The 16,097-nt window shown below is 71.2% G+C and overlaps 1 protein-coding gene and 1 long non-coding RNA gene across 2 annotated transcripts; one reads left to right on the top strand and one right to left on the bottom strand.

Moving 5' to 3' along the window:
* Nucleotides 1-143: 143 nt before the first annotated feature.
* Nucleotides 144-6,622, bottom strand: XPNPEP2 (X-prolyl aminopeptidase 2). The gene is made up of 21 exons (XM_042807297.1): nucleotides 6,544-6,622; nucleotides 5,665-5,738; nucleotides 5,430-5,540; nucleotides 5,277-5,340; nucleotides 5,008-5,112; nucleotides 4,809-4,895; nucleotides 4,533-4,679; nucleotides 4,308-4,409; nucleotides 3,368-3,449; nucleotides 2,915-3,110; nucleotides 2,677-2,766; nucleotides 2,437-2,546; nucleotides 2,255-2,332; nucleotides 2,097-2,168; nucleotides 1,909-1,969; nucleotides 1,699-1,768; nucleotides 1,500-1,604; nucleotides 1,164-1,223; nucleotides 914-990; nucleotides 713-796; nucleotides 144-454 (listed from the first exon to the last, which is right to left on the bottom strand). The coding sequence occupies exons 1-21, from the start codon at nucleotides 6,587-6,589 to the stop codon at nucleotides 248-250; spliced, it is 2,028 nt and encodes a 675-aa protein (XP_042663231.1). The 5' UTR covers nucleotides 6,590-6,622; the 3' UTR covers nucleotides 144-247.
* Nucleotides 6,623-11,706: 5,084 nt separating this feature from the next.
* Nucleotides 11,707-13,859, top strand: LOC122154843. Its single transcript, XR_006166971.1, has 3 exons — nucleotides 11,707-11,838; nucleotides 12,815-12,986; nucleotides 13,080-13,859. It is a non-coding gene; the product is annotated as an uncharacterized LOC122154843 (long non-coding RNA).
* Nucleotides 13,860-16,097: the final 2,238 nt, after the last annotated feature.

Here is a 16,097-nt window from a genome sequence, read left to right as displayed (position 1 = left end):
CTGGGTGACACGTGTGGGGCTGGGGGCTGTGTGGGGCTGGACCCCCCCCCCCCCCAGCAGCCGGGGAGGCGGCGGGCAGGCTGGCAGCACCCCGGGCTGCGGCGGCAGGGCACGGCGGCCTTGCTGATGTTTAATCACAAACGAGCAAATAGAAAACAAAAGAAAACAACAACAGAAAAAAAAAAAAATAGGGAAGTGAGCGTCGGGGAGAAGAAACGGCGGCGGCAGGGAGGGGACCGGCGCAGCGTCAGGCCCGGGGGCCGGCGAGCAGCGCGGGGAGCAGGGAGGCGAGGGCCAGCGTGCCGGCCGTGGTGGTGGCATCGGCGGAGCTGGGCAGCGGGAAGGGCTCGGTGTTCCGCTGCAGCCAGCCGTACGCCTCCTCCAGCCGCTGCCGCCGCAGCTCCGGCCCCACGCGCGCCCGGATGGTCTCGTAGTAGGTGTTCAGGTAGCGGATCTGCAGCCGGGCAGATGTGGGGTGCCCCACTGTCACCGCCCCCCTCCCCACCCAGCTCCCCCACGCCCCCACCACCAGCCCCATCCGCAGAGCCCGTTGCCCCTCTCCACCCACCCACCCACCCATCCCTGCCTCGGCCCCATTTACCTGCCCCGACCTCACACCACAATCCTGGTTTCCCACTACATCCACCCCCCCCGACCCCCTTCTTCTCTCCCCCTGTACCCCACAGCCCTGCCCCCCCCCAGCACCCCGTACCTGCTCGGGCGAGAGGAGGCTGAGGTCTATGAGGTTGCGGTCGTAGGGCACCAGGGACACCACCTCGAAGGTCAGGAAGGGTTCCTCCCCGCTCTGGTGCTGCCGCAGAGAGGTGGCATTGGGTGCCCCCAGCCCTTCCTGGGGGGGGGGGGGGGGGGTGCCCCCCCACCCCCGTGCCACCCCCCGGCCCCATTGTGCCACCTTGGTCTGTGCCTTCACCACAAGAGCGACGTCCTCAATGCGGATCCCGAATTCGCCATCCTGGTAGTACCCGGGCTCTGGGGGCCGGGAAGGAGCTCGGTGAGTCCTGACCCCCCGGTGACACCCCCCACCCCACCCCAGAGGGGCCGGATCTGGCCCCTGAGCGGGGCTGAGCTGGACACCTCCTTCCCTGTCCGGGCTCTGCACCCCGGGGCCGTCCCCGAGAGCCCGGGGCACCGGCCGCGCGTACCGATGGAGGTGAACATGCCGGCCGTCAGCGGGATGTTGTTGGACTGGAAGCCCACGGGCCCTGCAAGGGGACACGGGGTGGGTGACAGCTCCTGGGGACGGCGTGGGCTGCGGGGACGCCCCGGCAAGGACCACGGCGTCACACCGGCAGGACCCACATGTGGCCGCCACAGCAAGAACGGTGGGGCCGCCCCGGCAAGGACCACCGGGCCACCCTGCGGGTAAGGGCCACCCGCTCGCAGCCAGAGGCTGCGCTGGCCCCAGAGGAGCCCCTGTCCTTGTCCCTGTCCCCCCACAGCTCAGCCCACGTCCCCGGCGCCCGTGCCGCAGCACCTACACTCGTGGACCGAGAGGAAGTTGCCGATGCCGTGGCCGGTCCCGTGGCCGTAGTTGAGTCCCACGTCCCACAGCGCCCGGCGGGCGAAGGACTCCACCGTTCTCCCTGGGGAACAACGAGGTGGGATGGGGGGCACGGAGCCCATGAGGGCTCCCCCCCGCACCCCCCCCCCCTCCTCCTCCCGGGGCTCAGCACCCACCTGCCGTGTTGGGTGGGAAGACGAGGCGGGACAGGTCGATGTTGCCCATCAGCACACGGGTGTAGGCTTCCTAGGAGGGGCATGGGGGGGGGGGGCTGAGCGTGGTGACGCCCCGACAACCCCCCCCCCCCCAAGAACATCCATCCCTGGCTGGGGCCTTGGTGCTGAGTGCTGCGGGGGGGTGCTGGTTGGCACTGGAGGGGCTGGTACCTTCTGGAGAGGGGTCGGCACACCCCAATGCACTGTCCGCGTGATGTCTGTCGTCCCATCCCTGCAAAATTGGGGGGGTGGGGAGTGGGGGGGGGTGTCTGGGGGTGATGCAGCCCCAGCGCTGGCTTTGGGGCACGGGGAGGGGATGGAGGGCGAGGCGGGGGGTGGCCCCGTTCAGGGCTACGCACAGATATTGCCCTCCGGTGTCCGAGAGGTACATCTCATCCACGGACAGCTGCCGGCTGCTCCCGTTGGAGGGGCTGCGAGGGGACGTGGGGGGGGGGTCAGGGCCCGCTCCCAGCCTCCAGCAGCCCCCTCCCCACCGCCGCCGCCGGCCTGCCCGTACCTGTAATGGGCCAGTGCCGCGTTGAGCCCGCTGGCAGAGATGGTCTGGAAGCTGGGCCCGCGGCTGTGCTCCTGGGCTCTGGAAGGCAGCAGGGAGGGAGATGCTGGGGGTCCCCGGTTGCCCTAGACTGTTGGGGGTGGGGGGCAATGTGTGAAGGGGGGGGCCCCGGTGGCAGCACTGACCGGCGGAGTGCGTCGATGTGCTGCGCCCCCGAGAACTCGTCCACCCGCCCCTGCGGGACCATCTTCTCCAGCCACAGCAGGTACTGGATGACAGCCACCGCGTCCCGGACCTGGGGGGGGGGCGGGTGGTGGTCCAGTGGCACCATCAGGGGAAGTGACGGGGGGAGCATCGTCACCCCCGCTCCCCCCCCCCCCCCCGGCTGCCCCCCGCTTGCTCTCGGGCTCGGGGACAGCCCTTACGTGAGCGGCTCGCAGCAGCTCCTGCTCCTTGGCGTTTTTCACCGCCTTGGCCAGCATGACGGGGGAGTAGCTGTCCTCCAGCAGCTTCTCCTGCAAGGGCAGGCTGGGGGGTGGCACCGCCATCACCTCCACACCCCCCCCCCCCCCCCTCTTTTTGCACCCCCCAACGCATCCCTCCCCCCCCACGGCTCGGCGGCACGACCCGGGTGGGCGGCGGGCACCAGCACGGGTGCCGTACCGGGGGGACGACGCCGTAGAGGCCGTAGGTGGTGTACTCGGTGCCCAGCCAGACGGTGACGTTGCCCCCGGCGTAGCGGCGCAGGTGGGCGCGGGTCTGCCCGTAGGGTTGCAGCTCCACGCAGAGGGGTCCCGGGCAGCCCCCCCGCAGCGACTGCCGCGCCGCCGCCGACAGCCGCCGCTCGTCCACGAACAGGCTGCGGGAAGGGAGGGGAGGGGCGCGTGGGGACACCCCCAGTGTGGGGTGGGGGGGTTGTTCCACTTCGGAGGGGCTGGGAGCGAGGTGGGGGGGCGGGGGTCGGTGCTGCACCCCAGGGTGGGCTGGGTGGGAGATGCGGGGTTTGGAGGGGGGCACGGAGCGGGGCTGGGCGCTGCGGGATGTGGTGGGTGCTGGGGCAGCTGGGCCAGGGGAGGGTCCCGGGCCCTGGAAAGGAAGGGGGGGGGTGCTGCCCACCTTATGTTGGTGTTGGTCAGCAGGGTGTAGGAGTAGAAGACGGGGTTGTAGGGGATGTCGTCTCCACGGAGGTTGAAGAGCCCTGCGGGGAAGGAGAGCTCCGAGCCTGCGCCCACCGGCTGCCCCCCACCCCCGGGGATCAGAGCCCACGGCACCCACCGCCCCGGCACCCACCGCCCCGGCACCCACCTCCCCGGCACCCCCCTCCCCGGCACCCACCGCCCTGGCACCCACCACCCCGGCACCCACCGCCCCAGCACCCACCGCCCCGGCACCCACCACCCCGGCACCCACCACCCCGGCACCCACCTCCCCGGCACCCACCACCCCGGCACCCACCGCCCCGGCACCCACCGCCCCGGCACCCACCGCCCCGGCACCCACCACCCCGGCACCCACCGCCCCGGCACCCCCCTCCCCGGCACCCACCGCCCCGGCACCCACCGCCCCGGCACCCACCTCCCCGGCACCCACCTCCCCGGCACCCACCACCCCGGCACCCACCGCCCCGGCACCCCCCTCCCCGGCACCCACCGCCCCGGCACCCACCGCCCCGGCACCCACCTCCCCGGCACCCACCTCCCCGGCACCCACCGCCCCGGCACCCACCGCCCCGGCACCCACCTCCCCGGCACCCACCGCCCCGGCACCCCCCTCCCCGGCACCCACCGCCCCGGCACCCACCGCCCCGGCACCCACCTCCCCGGCACCCACCGCCCCGGCTCCCACCGCCCCGGCACCCACCTCCCCGGCACCCACTGCCCTGGCACCCACCGCCCCGGCACCCACCACCCCGGCACCCACCTCCCCGGCACCCACTGCCCCGGCACCCACCTCCCCGGCACCCACCACCCCGGCACCCACCACCCCGGCACCCACCGCCCCGGCACCCACCGCCCCGGCACCCACCACCCCGGCACCCACCGCCCCGGTTACTCACAGGCCGTCTCCTCCAGCCCCGACAGCAGCACGGCCGTGGGGCGTCGAACGTGCCGCTCCATCTGCAGCCGGATCCCGGCCACCTTCTCCTGCCAGCTGCTCCCTGGGAGGGGGGCGGGCGGCCGGCTCAGCACAGAGACCACCACGGCCCCCCCCAACCCCGGGCTGGGGGCCGCTGCGGGCGAGCATCCGCCCAGCAGCCCCGGGGGGGGGACGGCGGCCGTACCCGTGAAAGCCTCCGGGAGGGTGTAGATCTCGCCGGAGGCTGGGGGGGGTCTCTGGTCACCCCACACTTGATCCACGAGGTTGTCCTCGATGGGGAGCAGGGTCCGGCCAGAGCCCTGCAGGGCCTGGCTGTAGCTGTTCCAGGTGTCTGGGGGGGGGCGAGGGGGGAGGCCCACGGTTGGGGGGCACCCGGTAAATCCACCCCCCGGGAGCTGTCAGACAGGGTCGTGTCCCGCCCCCCCCCCCCCCCCCCCCCGCCGTGTGATGCCCACCCGACCGATGGAGAAGAGGAAGGGGTCCAAGCTGATGTTCCCTCCCGCAGGAACCGCCTCCAGGATCCACGTCCCGATGGATTCGATCCAGGCTGCGGGAGAGAGCTGGGTGGCACCGCGGGGACCAACCGCACCCCGGCCCACGCCGAGCCCAGATGAGACCAGTGCTGGGGCTGGGACACCCAGACCCCCCCCCCCACTGACTTGTCCTCTGCAGCTCCCAGTTGCAGTCCAGCTGCCGCTCTGCCTGGGTCCAGTAGCGGCTGTCGGTCCACAGGGCAGCCTTGTCCCATGTCACCACGCCGGTGCCTGGCACAGGGGTGGGGGGGGGCTCAGGCATCCCCTCTCCAGGCAGCCTACGGGGACCCCCAGGGATCCCCAGCCGGAGCAGGACCATGCCCTGCCCCGGGGGTCCCCAAGGATGAGGACTCCCACCCCAGGCAGGGCCCCCGGGGTGCTGAGGATGCTCTCACCCGCGGAGCCGGTGAAGCCGGTGAGCCAGCCCAGCCGGGAATCCCGCTCGGCGATGTACTCGCTCTGGAGCCGGGGATGGAGCCGTGAGAGGTGGCCGCGGTCCCTGGGGGGGTCCGGGGGGGTCCGAGGGGACAGGCAGGCTGCTGCCTTACCATGTGAGCATCCGTGGAGGGCACGATGTAGGCATGGACACGGAGGGCTCGCATGACACCCCGCAGAGCAGAGAGCCGCGCCGTTGTGTTGGTGGCCGTGGGGGGCAGGTACTGGTGGCACAATGGGGGGTGTGGGGGGTGTGCGACGCACACCAGCTGCAGCTGTGGGGCTGGGGTGGAGGGTGTGGGGTGCGGTGACCCCACGCGGGGTGTCCCGGGAACAGGGAGGGCTCACCGGTGGGTCCACGGAGCAGTCTCGGATGTCGGTCTTGGCGGAGGTGGCCCGCGGTGGCCGGCCCGCGGCACAGCCTGGGGACACGGGGGCAACCCGGAGCCTCGGGCTGCAGCCGGGGGTCCCGCTGGCCCTTTGCTCCAGCCCAGAGCCAGCACTGGAGCAGCTGTGACCCTCGTCCTCCATCCCCAACATCAAGCCGGCCCAAATTTGGGATTTTTTTTGCAACCCAGGCACGGCCAGCGCCCATGGCACGCTTGGGGATGGTCCCCAGGGGTGCGGTGGGATCGTCACAAGGCGCAGCCAGTGCCCACCGTGCCCGGGAGCTGGGCTGGGGGGGGGTTAGCAGCGACCAGAGCACCCCTGGTGCTGGGGCTGCTGGAGGACCTGGTGGGCAGCCGGGATGCACCCCCGGCCGGCGCTGGGCTCCCCCCAGTGCTGCTCTGCACTGGGTGCCACCACCGGCACCGCCTTTCCCCGAGCCCGCCAGCACCGGCACCGGCACCGCCCCAGCCCGCGAGCAGGGACCGGGGTCTTCATCTCGGGCCAAGGGCACTGGGCTGGGGTCCGTGGGGCACCGGGGCGATGGGTCACCCTTAGCGTGGTGTGGGCGCCCGGCTTTCACGGCCCAGGGGGCTGCTCCTTACCCGTCACCCCCCAGAGCTCATCCCTGGGGTTGGGCGGGCAGGATTAGCCCCTCTGCGCAGCCTGGCTCCCCCGCCCTAGAGCACTGGGGCTCCCCACAGGCAAACCCACCCCGGCTTCACCCGCGGTTGTGGTTCGGACTGCTGCAAGACACCACTACGTCCTCCACACCGGGACCAGCCTGGTTCCCGGGGGGCCCCCAGCGAGCCCACCCCCCAGCTCCCAGCCCAGACCTACCGTGGAGCAGGAGCAGCCAGGCTGCGGTCCACGGCGGGGGGTACATGGCTGCCCCGGGGGTGCCCAGCGGGATGGGGAGTGGAGGGGACCTTTCCCCGGTGCCTTGGGTGACAACTCCCTCCTCCTGCGCCTTTGCCCCGGGAGCGGGGAGGGGGGGGGTGCAGGATGGGAGCGCCAAGGCCCGGAGCAGATACAGGCGGGGGCGGCTGTTGTCCTGTGCGTCGGAAGCGAATCCTGCCGCTAAATCAAACAGCAAAATCAGCGCAAAGTCCAAAGATCCTCCCGGGGCGGAGGTGGGGCTGTGCCAGCGCAGCCTGGCACGTCCCGCCTGCCCGGGGCTGCGGGGTGCTCTGCTCCTCCGTGTCCCCAGGGAAACCTCGATCCCCTGGAGCCCTGGGGGACAGACATGGGGGTCCCCGGGGTGAGGGTGGGTGTGTGTGACCATGCTGCCAGGCCCAGCCCTCACCCTGCACCGGGACACGGAGCGGTGCAGAGCATCCTCCTGGGCCGGGCCGTGGCCGTCCCCACCCCAGCGCCCAGTGGCACCCCTGAGGCTGGGGGCTGGCTGAGACTGGGGGGGGGGGGCGCACCCCGTAGCCATTGCTAAACATTACAGCTGTCACGGGGAGGCAAAAAAGTGCCCACCCTCCCTCCCCGGGGGGGATGGCTCACCGGCAAGCCCCAGGGAAGGGCTGGTTGGCACCCAGCGCCACAGCAGCGCCGGTGCTGAGCTCTGAGCCCCCCCGGGGGTGCCACAGCAACGCAGGGCCAGGTGGGCACAGGGCTGCAGAGGTTTTGGGCTGCATGGGGTGGGGGGGTGGCGATTATACGGGAAAGGGAACGGGTTTGGGGCGAGGGAGCTGAATGTCTGACCCCACCTCTAGCGTGAGGGTACGGGCTTCTGGGGGAGCAGGAATGGGGGGGGGGGGGGGGGGGGGGGCGCGGCTTGAGCACTGGGTGACACCAGCGTGTGGGTCCTGCTAACGGGGTAACGTCAGCAGTGAATGGGGGGTGCATGGGAGGGCTGGGGAGGAAGCGCCAGCAAGATTTTCTCACCGTGCGATCAGGGACACGGTTGGCAGCAGCGGGAGGGAGTGTGGTGGGGGTGAACGGGGCGGGCTGGGGGGGGGGGGGAGCCAGCCCCCGGGGCTCGGGGAGCAGCAGCCACCTCCGAGGGCTGTGCCGCAGGGACGTGCCCCCCATCCCGCCGCCATCCCGCTAAAAAACTCATTATGTTCGTCATAACGAGCCTTGGCCTGTCGCTTTTGGTGCGCACGTATTGCCTCTAACTGCTTTAATGACTCCTGATGGAAGAGAGAGGCTGGCTGGGGGACAGGTCTGCGCTGGCACTGGCACCGTCCCTTCCGGGGAGGATGCACGTCCCCACCCAGGACAAACGCACGTCCCCACGCGGGAAAAATGCACGTCCCCACCCAGGAGAGCCGCACGCCCCCACGCGGGACAGGGGCGCCTGGAGGAGTCCCCGGGGGAGCTGCTCATCCCAGAGCACGAAGCTCCTTTCCACCGGCTGGGATGTCCCGTGGACCTGCTGCACCACGGGTGGGCACAGCGTCACCGTCGCAGCCGGGCGCCCGCCGGCCGGCCCCTGCGGGTGCAGCCGGATGGGCGCTGCACAAACACATCTGCGGCGGGGGCCGGGCGAGGTGTGGGGCAGGGACGGGAGCACCACAAACCCTGGGAGGAGGGTGGAAGGACCCCGCTGCCGTGGCGGCAGGACCTGGCGCTTGGTGGCTTGCAGGGTGCGAGGTGCAGGAGATCTGGCGGGGCCTACGGTGAATGAACAAACAGAAGTTTTACCAAAAAAAAAAAAAACAAAACCAAACCCAACAAAACAACCCCAAATGCCTCCTTGAAAATATAAGAGGTTCTCCAGGAGACAGGGATTGTCTGGCTGTGCCACTGCGGGGGCTGTCTGCTCCCTGCGGTGACCGTCCGGCTGTGTCACCGCGACCCCGCTCACCACGAGGTGGCACCAGGACTGCGCTGTGAAGCCACATGGACCCCCGTCCCCTTGTCCTGTCCCCTGTCCTTCTGTCCTGTCTCCTGCCCGCCCGGCGCACGGTGCTCCCGCTGCCCGCGGGCAAGCCGAGGCCTGGCACACTCGTGTCACCAATGCTCTCAGGCTGCCTGCGCCTGGCATCCCCTCCTCCAGTCCCCCCCCCCGCTCAGAGGAGCCCGGGGGGGGATCCCCTGCCCCAGCATGGGCAGGACAGGGATGGGGACACACACACACACACACACACACACAGGGTGACACTGTCATTGTTATAGCAACAAAAGTTTCTCGAGGATGTGTGACGCGGTTGCCGTGGTGACAGTCAGGCAGCGTTTTGCTGCCATCCTGCTAATTAGCGAACTGTGCTAATGATGCTTTCCTCCGCCCTGCCCAGTGCCAGGGCCGGGGCTGCGCCCACAGGGGTGCTCAGCCCCCCCCGCCCCCCCGATGCACACCCAGCCCCTTGGGGTCCCCACACTGACAAGGGGGGTCCCTTGATTCCCAACCTCTGAGTTTGGCTCTGTGATGCCCCCCCCCCCCCCCCTCCTAGGGATGGGGGGGCTGAGGCTGGCACGTACAGCCTCAGCCCTGCGCCTCCTCTTCCTCGCCCAGCAGCATGTTGGGGGGGTGGCACCGGCCGCCCCTGGGGACCCCCGGGGCCGCGTGCCGCTCCGAGCGAGCCAGCGTCAACAGGACGAGGCTCATCGGCGTGTCCGGTGGGGCCCTTCCCTCCCGCGAGGAGGTTTCCTCGAAGACGGGCGGGAGGAAGGCTTTGGGGGGGGGGGGGACGACATCCTCCCTTTGTGGGCTATTGTTGGCCTTCCGTCACCTGCGGGGGCCGCGGGGGTGACTCAGGCCGGGGTGACGCGCCCAGCAAACAGGACGCGGGCCGGGGGGGGGCATGTGGGGCCTCAGGAATGCGGAAGCGAGCGGCGGTGGCACCGGGGGGGGGGGTCCTGCCACCGCCCCCTGCCAAGGCAGGGCAGGGCCACCCCCCCTCACCCCACTGGGAGGGGCTGTCCCTGTCACCCACCTTTTGCAGCGGTGAGATCTTGTACCTTGGGGGGGGGGGGGGGGGTTAACCCCGGCTGGATGCGGGGTGTGTCTGTCCCCCCCCCAGCCTATCACACCCCTCCTCAGCTGGGCAGGGGAGAGGAAACGTAACCCAAAGCTCACGGGCAGGGAGATCCCTCTGCAATTACTGTCCCACGCAAAACAGATTTGACCTGGGGAAAATTAATTTATCACCAATCAAATCAGAGTAGGACAGTGAGAAATACAGCCACATCTTAAAAACACCTTCCCCCCACCCCTCCCTTCTCCCTGGGCTCAGCTTCACCCCCAATTTCTCTCCCTCGGTGACACAGGGGGGCAGGGGATGGGGGCTGCAGTCAGTTCATCACCCACTGTCTCTGCTGCTCCTTCCTCCTCACACTCCTCCTCTGCTCCAGCGTGGGCTTCCCCCGGGGTCACAGCCTCCTTCGGGCACCCACCTGCCCTGGCGTGGGGTCCTCCACGAGCTGCGGAAGGACTCTGCTCCACCGTTAATTAACCCCCATGAGCTGCAGGTGGGCTCTGCTCCACCGTTAATTAACCCCCATGAGCTGCAGGTGGGCTCTGCTCCACTGTGGATCCACACGGGTGCAGGGGAATTCCCCCCCCCCCCCCCCATTACCAAAGCCTGGCCACGCACCCCGACACGTGCCTGTACCTCCACCCCTCCCTCAGCCACCGGCTCAGGGGACCCCCGGACCTGGGGGGGTTGCGTTCCGACTGTCAGCTTGCAGACCCCACCCGTGCCCTCGGTGCGCTGCGGCTCTCACTGCGGCCGGCCTTGGTGCGCGTGGTTTTGTGGTGTGCCCCAACTGCCCTTTGCCCCCCCCCCCCCCCCCCCCAGCTGCCATCCCCCAGCCCCAAATCCCCGAGGGGTGGCATGGGGGGGGTCCTAGCAGCTCTTCCCCCCCCCCCCCCCCCCGGGATGCTGGGGAGTGTTACAAAGAGGGTGGGGTCTCCCCCTTCCCCTGGGTGATGCGGAGAGGGGTTTGTGTCGTGTCCCCCCCCCCGTTTCCCATCCCGAACAGTGGCTGGATGACCTGGGGGGCAGCAGGGTGGTGGGGCTGCAGGTGGACCCCTCTGCGGGCACTGCTTGGGGGGGGGGGGCAGAGGGGCAGGGCAGTGGGCATGGGGGGGTGCCAGGACAGCCTCCTGCCCCCTTGGGTGCCAGGGAAAGGGGGGGGGAGGCTGGAAGGGGGACCTGAGCCAGGCAGGGTGGGGGGTCCCAGGGTTAGGCTGGGAGGGGGGTGTCAGATCCTGATGGGAGGGGGGGTCCCACAGCCAGACTGGGAGGGGGATCTGGGGGCCAGGCCAGGTGTGGGGATCCCACAGGATCCCAGGACCAAGCTGGGAGGGGGGGGTGGTCCAAGAGCCCCAGGGGGCTGGGGCTGGGCTGGGGGGGGCCGAGGGGTGGGGGATCCCCAGGAAGGGGTGCTGATGTGGGATAGAGGGGGTGTCCCGGTGGGGGGGTCCCCAAGAGGGGCTGCCGATGGGGGATAGAGGGGGTGTCCCGGGGGGGGGATCCCCAAGAGGGGGTGCCGATGGGGGATAGAGGGGGTGTCCCGGTGGGGGGGTCCCCAAGAGGGGGTGCCGATGGGGGATAGAGGGGGTGTCCCGGGGGGGGGATCCCCAAGAGGGGGTGCCGATGGGGGATAGAGGGGGTGTCCCGGGGGGGGGATCCCCAAGAGGGGGTGCCGATGGGGGATAGAGGGGGTGTCCCGGGGGGGGGATCCCCAAGAGGGGGTGCCGATGGGGGATAGAGGGGGTGTCCCGGGGGGGGGGGTCCCCAAGAGGGGCTGCCGATGGGGGATAGAGGGGGTGTCCCGGTGGGGGGGTCCCCAAGAGGGGGTGCCGATGGGGGATAGAGGGGGTGTCCCGGTGGGGGGGTCCCCAAGAGGGGGTGCCGATGGGGGATAGAGGGGGTGTCCCGGTGGGGGGGTCCCCAAGAGGGGGTGCCGATGGGGGATAGAGGGGGTGTCCCGGGAGGGGTGCGGGCGCTGGGGCGGGGCGGGGGGCGGACACAGACCGCCCCCCCCTCTGTCCCCCCCCCCGGGGGCCCGGCAGCCACATGACCGGGCGGGCGGCGGGGCCGGGCCGGGCTCTCACCGCCTACAAATGCGGCTCCCCCGCAGCGGGGCCGCCGCCGCCCCCCAGCCCCCCCGGCATGGCCGCGCCGCGCTGGCTCCTGGCGCTGCTGCTCCTCTGCCTCGTCCTGGCCGCCGCGGGTGAGTGCCGGGACCCCCGGGCGGGGGGGTGGCAGCGGCTGGGGGCCGCTCATGGGGACCCCCCCCCCCCCCAGCTCCTTCCCCCCGACCGGCATCGCCCTGTGCCCGCGCTGCAGCGGGGAGGATGGAGGGGACGGTGCCCGTGGGGCAGGCGGGGGCTGGGCGGGGGGGCGGCAGCCGCCGGGCTGGGGGGAGGACAAAACTCTTTTCACGGTGCCAACAAACCCCGTCCTTGTCCACCCGGGCGGCGCGACGGGCCGGGGACCCGCCGGTGCCACCGGCTGCCGGTGCACGGCCCGCCCGGTGCCACGGGTGACAGCCCCGGGCATCGCCGCGATGCTGCCGGGGCGGGGGGGGGCGCGGCCCTGTCACGCTGACCACGGAGGGTCTCGGCCCCCTTCCCCGGGCATCACCCCAGTCCCGGCTCAGCAGGGCGCTGTCACACATGTGCGGGGCTGGGGGTGCTGGGAGCGGTGCCGGCACCCCAGCATCTCTGCCAGGCACCCCAGGGCGCAGGCAGGGCCGGAGCGGGGGGGTTGAGGGTCTCGGTGCACCCTGGCAGGGAAAAGGGACACGGGAGGGTGGCTTTGGGGAGGGCTGGGGGCGCTGGGAGCGGTGCCGGCACCCCAGCATCTCTGCCAGGTGTCCCAGGGTGCAGGCAGGGCCGGAGCGGGGGGGCGAGGGTCTCAGTGGACCCTGGCAGGGAAGGGGGACACGGGAGGGTGGCTTTGGGGAGGGCTGGGGGGCTCCGTGCCCCTCGTCGAGGCCGGTGGCAGCGGCTGGCCATGCTCGGCGCAGGTGGCCTGGCCACCTCGGCGCAGGAAGCACTCGGCCGGCGAATGGCTCCTGTTGGGGCCAATTCAGGAAACGGGTGGTGCTGGGGCCAGGCAGCCGGAGGTGCAGGCAAGCCCCACGGCATCCCCGTCCCACGTGCAGGGTGGGGGGACCCGGCTAACGCTCTTCCCGCCGTCCCCAGGGCCGCTGGGCCAGGCGCCGGACGGGGAGGATGGGGAGGATGGCCTCATCCGAACACTGGTGCGGCCGCGGGGAGCGCGGCGCGGGGCCGGGCACCGGCCGGGCGGCTGGCGGAGGTACCGACGGCCCCGGCCCCGGCTCTCCCACAAGGGCCCGATGCCCTTCTGAGGCAGGTGAGGAGAAGCGGGGCGTGGGGAGGGACACGGGGACACGCGTGGCGGTGCCGGGAGGGAACTCGCGCGTGCCTGGCTCCGCTCTCGTTGCAGGGTTGCCTCCCAGGGACGCGGCTCCCGTGGCCCGCTCCGTGTCCGAGCCTGCTCCGCTCGCCTCCCGGCCCCGAGCGTGGGGTCCCACCCGTGAGCCCACGGCCAGCGTCACCTCCTCCCTGCGGCTGTCCCTGGGGGTCCCGGCACCGTGGGTGCCCCCCGCCACCCCTCACCGCCTCCCGGGGCTGGCTGGGAGCCGGTCGCCCACGTAGCTCGTGGTGGGGCCAGGTGCTGCCGCGACGCCTCGTGCCGGTGGGCGCGGGGCTGCCCCGGGCATCGGCGCGCTGGGACCCGTGGGCTTTGCTCAAAGCACTTTGTCAGGCGGAGGAGCTTCTCAGCAGGGGGCTGTGAGCTCCCTCGGGGCTCCTGCCCGTCCCCCACATGCTGGGGTGAGCACACAGCTTGTCCTGGGGGGGGGTGATGTCTATTTATTCCCACGGTGCTAATCCCACACCCTGGGTGAGCTGCCCTCCCCTCCCCAGAGAGTGTGGGGCCCCCTTCCCGCTGGCAGACCCAGCTCCTGGGGACCCCCGAGGTGTGGGGTGCCCACCCAGGATGCGGCGTGGGGCTCTGGGCCTCTCTGGCTGCTCCACGCCACGGGACAGCGGGAGAATGGGGGGGGGGACGACAGTGGGGTTTCTGTGTCAAACACTGACCTATGCCAAAGGGGGGGCCCTTGCTCTGAGCGCCAGTGGGTCCTGTTGACCGTGTCTCTTGTGTCTGTAAAGATTTATTCCGTGTAAATACATCTTTATAATAAAGAGTTATGATGACAAGAAACCCTTCTTTTTGGAGGTGTGGCAGGGGTTGCTTGCCTGCCAGTGAGAGGGGGCTCCCAGGGTCCCTCTTCTCCCTCCTGGAGCTGCCCAGGGGCGGCTGGGGGCTGAGGCAGCCCCTTCCCCAGGCCCGTGCTGGCGGAGAAGATGCTCAGCTAAAGAGAGAAAGAAGCTGTGGGGGTGCCTGGCCTGTAAAAGTGGGGAGGAGGGGGGGGAAAACCCAGGCGGTCAGTGTCCCCCAAGCTTGCAGAGGGGCTGGGTGATGGAGGAGGGGATGCTGGAAGGGCACGGGGGTGCTGGTCCCAGGCAGGGCAGCGTGGGGGACCCTGGCTGAAACGCTGCCCCCAGCCCCCCTGCCTTTTTCCCCTTGTGGGTTTTATTTTTCCGCTCGCCTGAATTCCCCGCTGCTGCGGAGGGGCCGGGCAGGGTTGGTGCCTCATGCCCAGGGGAGGGGACACGGCCGGGCTCATCCTGCTCCCTGTCCCCCTGGTGCTGGGGACTCGTTAGCCGCAGCCTTTGCTGGGATAACGGCTTTTGTAGGGCGGGTTCTACGGGGAGGTGCGGGTCTGCGGGTGCTCCTGCCCTGCTCCCGCGGGTGCTGGGGGGAAGCCAAGGGTGCAGCGCCCGTGTCCGGCAGCGCGGTGCTGGGGCAGGGAGCAGCGTTGGGGCCTGGCCACGGCGGGGGGGGGGGGGTGGGGGTCAGGATGAGGCCGGAGGGACGGGCAGGGACCACGCACCTTTGCCGGGATGCTGCAGCCCCTGGGGCAGGGCTCTCGCACTGGTTCCATTTGACCCTGCTGCTTTCAGGCAGCCCCAGCAGCTACCAGAGCCCCCCTTTCCCCCCAGCCTGGTGCCACCAGCCCGGGGCAGCTGTCCCCACAGCCCTGCGCACAGGAGCAGCTGTGGGTGCCTGGTACCTGCCACCTCCATCCCTGGCATCCCTGTCCCCGATGTCCCCACCCCTGGTGTCCCTGTTCCCGGTGTCCCCATCCCTTGCACCCCTGTCTCCAGTGCCCCCATCCCCAATGTCCCCGTCCCCGGTGTCCCCATCCCTTGCACCCCTATCTCCAGTGTCCCCGTCCCCGGTGTCCCCATCCCCGATGTCCCCATCCCTTGCACCCCTATCTCCAGTGTCCCTGTCCCCGGTGTCCCCGTCCCCGGTGTCCCCATCCCTTGCACCCCTGTCTCCAGTGCCCCCATCCCCGATGTCCCCACCCCCGGTGTCCCCGTCCCCGCAGGGCTGTGCGTGAGCAGGACCCACGCAGTGGGGGGGCAGTGGGTCAGGGCTCAGCAGACTAAGAGTCCCTGAAGGATCTTGTGGGGTGGGTGGGGGGCTGAGCAAAGGGATGGGACGCCCCCCCCGCCCCGGGACAGGACCTCCCCCAGCCCCAGCCGGGACCCCCCCCAAGCCAGGCAGTGCCCGCACACCCCGTATTGTTTGCAGGAGGCTTCCCACGAGTGACGTCCCTGGGGCTGCGGGCAGGGGAGCGCGGCAGCCGTGGGGTGGGACACACACACAGACACGGGGGGGGGGGTGTGGAGGGGTGGGGGGGTGCAGCACCGGCTGGGAGGGGGTTAACGGGGAGCGGAAAGGCTGCAGCTGCGGGGCTGGGAGCAGAGCCCGGGGGAAGCAGGGCTGGGCCCAGCTGGCCTCCATTAGCTCATCCTGGGGACCGGGGAGGGATGTGCTCCCCGGCCACGCGCCAGCGCGCTCCCGCCATGCCGCCGGCCCGTGGCCCCCGCGGTGGCTGGGCTGGGGGGGGGGCGAGGGCTGCCCACTGCCCACCCCTGTCCCGGCCCTTGCGCTGTGATGGGGACAGGATGTGGTTTCTACTCCCCCCCCCCCGCTCCCCAGGCTGACCCCCAACTCCCGCTGGCCCAGGGTGGTGGGGGTACCGTTCCCCCATTGCCACCCTACGGTGCTGCCGCAACTGGTTTGAACAGGGAGGGCTCTCCCGCCCCTCCAACCCCCCCTCAGCACCAGCCCCCCCCCCCCTTCCTCCCCAGCCCCCCCCAGCCCAGCCCAGACCACTGTTCCTGGTGCCAGGCGAGGCAGCGGTGCCCCCCCCCCCGGCATCACCCAGCCCCGAGCGCGGGGGCTTGGGCTGCGGCCAGGGGCTGCACAGCTGAGCCCTGACCCCCCAGCCCTCCCGCCCCAGCCTGGAAGGGGGAGGCCAGGGAGGACCCCCCGGTTGGGCTGTGGCCAGCCAGTGCCGGCGGAAAAGGCTCCTGGGCTGGGAGA

The sequence above is a fragment of the Tyto alba genome, unplaced genomic scaffold, assembly GCF_018691265.1.
Source record: "Tyto alba isolate M040663 unplaced genomic scaffold, T.alba_DEE_v4.0 Super-Scaffold_5, whole genome shotgun sequence".
Lineage (NCBI taxonomy): Eukaryota > Metazoa > Chordata > Aves > Strigiformes > Tytonidae > Tyto > Tyto alba.
Note: the sequence above shows the minus strand (reverse complement) of the source record. Positions and strands in the feature narration are given on the sequence as shown.

Excerpts from the sequence above, each read along its gene's own strand:
- XPNPEP2 (XM_042807297.1), bottom strand. The coding sequence starts at position 6,589 with ATGTACCCCCCGCCGTGGACCGCAGCCTGGCTGCTCCTGCTCCACG. Across the intron at positions 3,111-3,367 it reads CTGACCAACACCAACATAAG|CCTGTTCGTGGACGAGCGGC; the intron begins GTGGGCAGCACC and ends CCCTTCCCGCAG. Across the intron at positions 2,333-2,436 it reads CACATCGACGCACTCCGCCG|AGCCCAGGAGCACAGCCGCG; the intron begins GTCAGTGCTGCC and ends GCTGCCTTCCAG.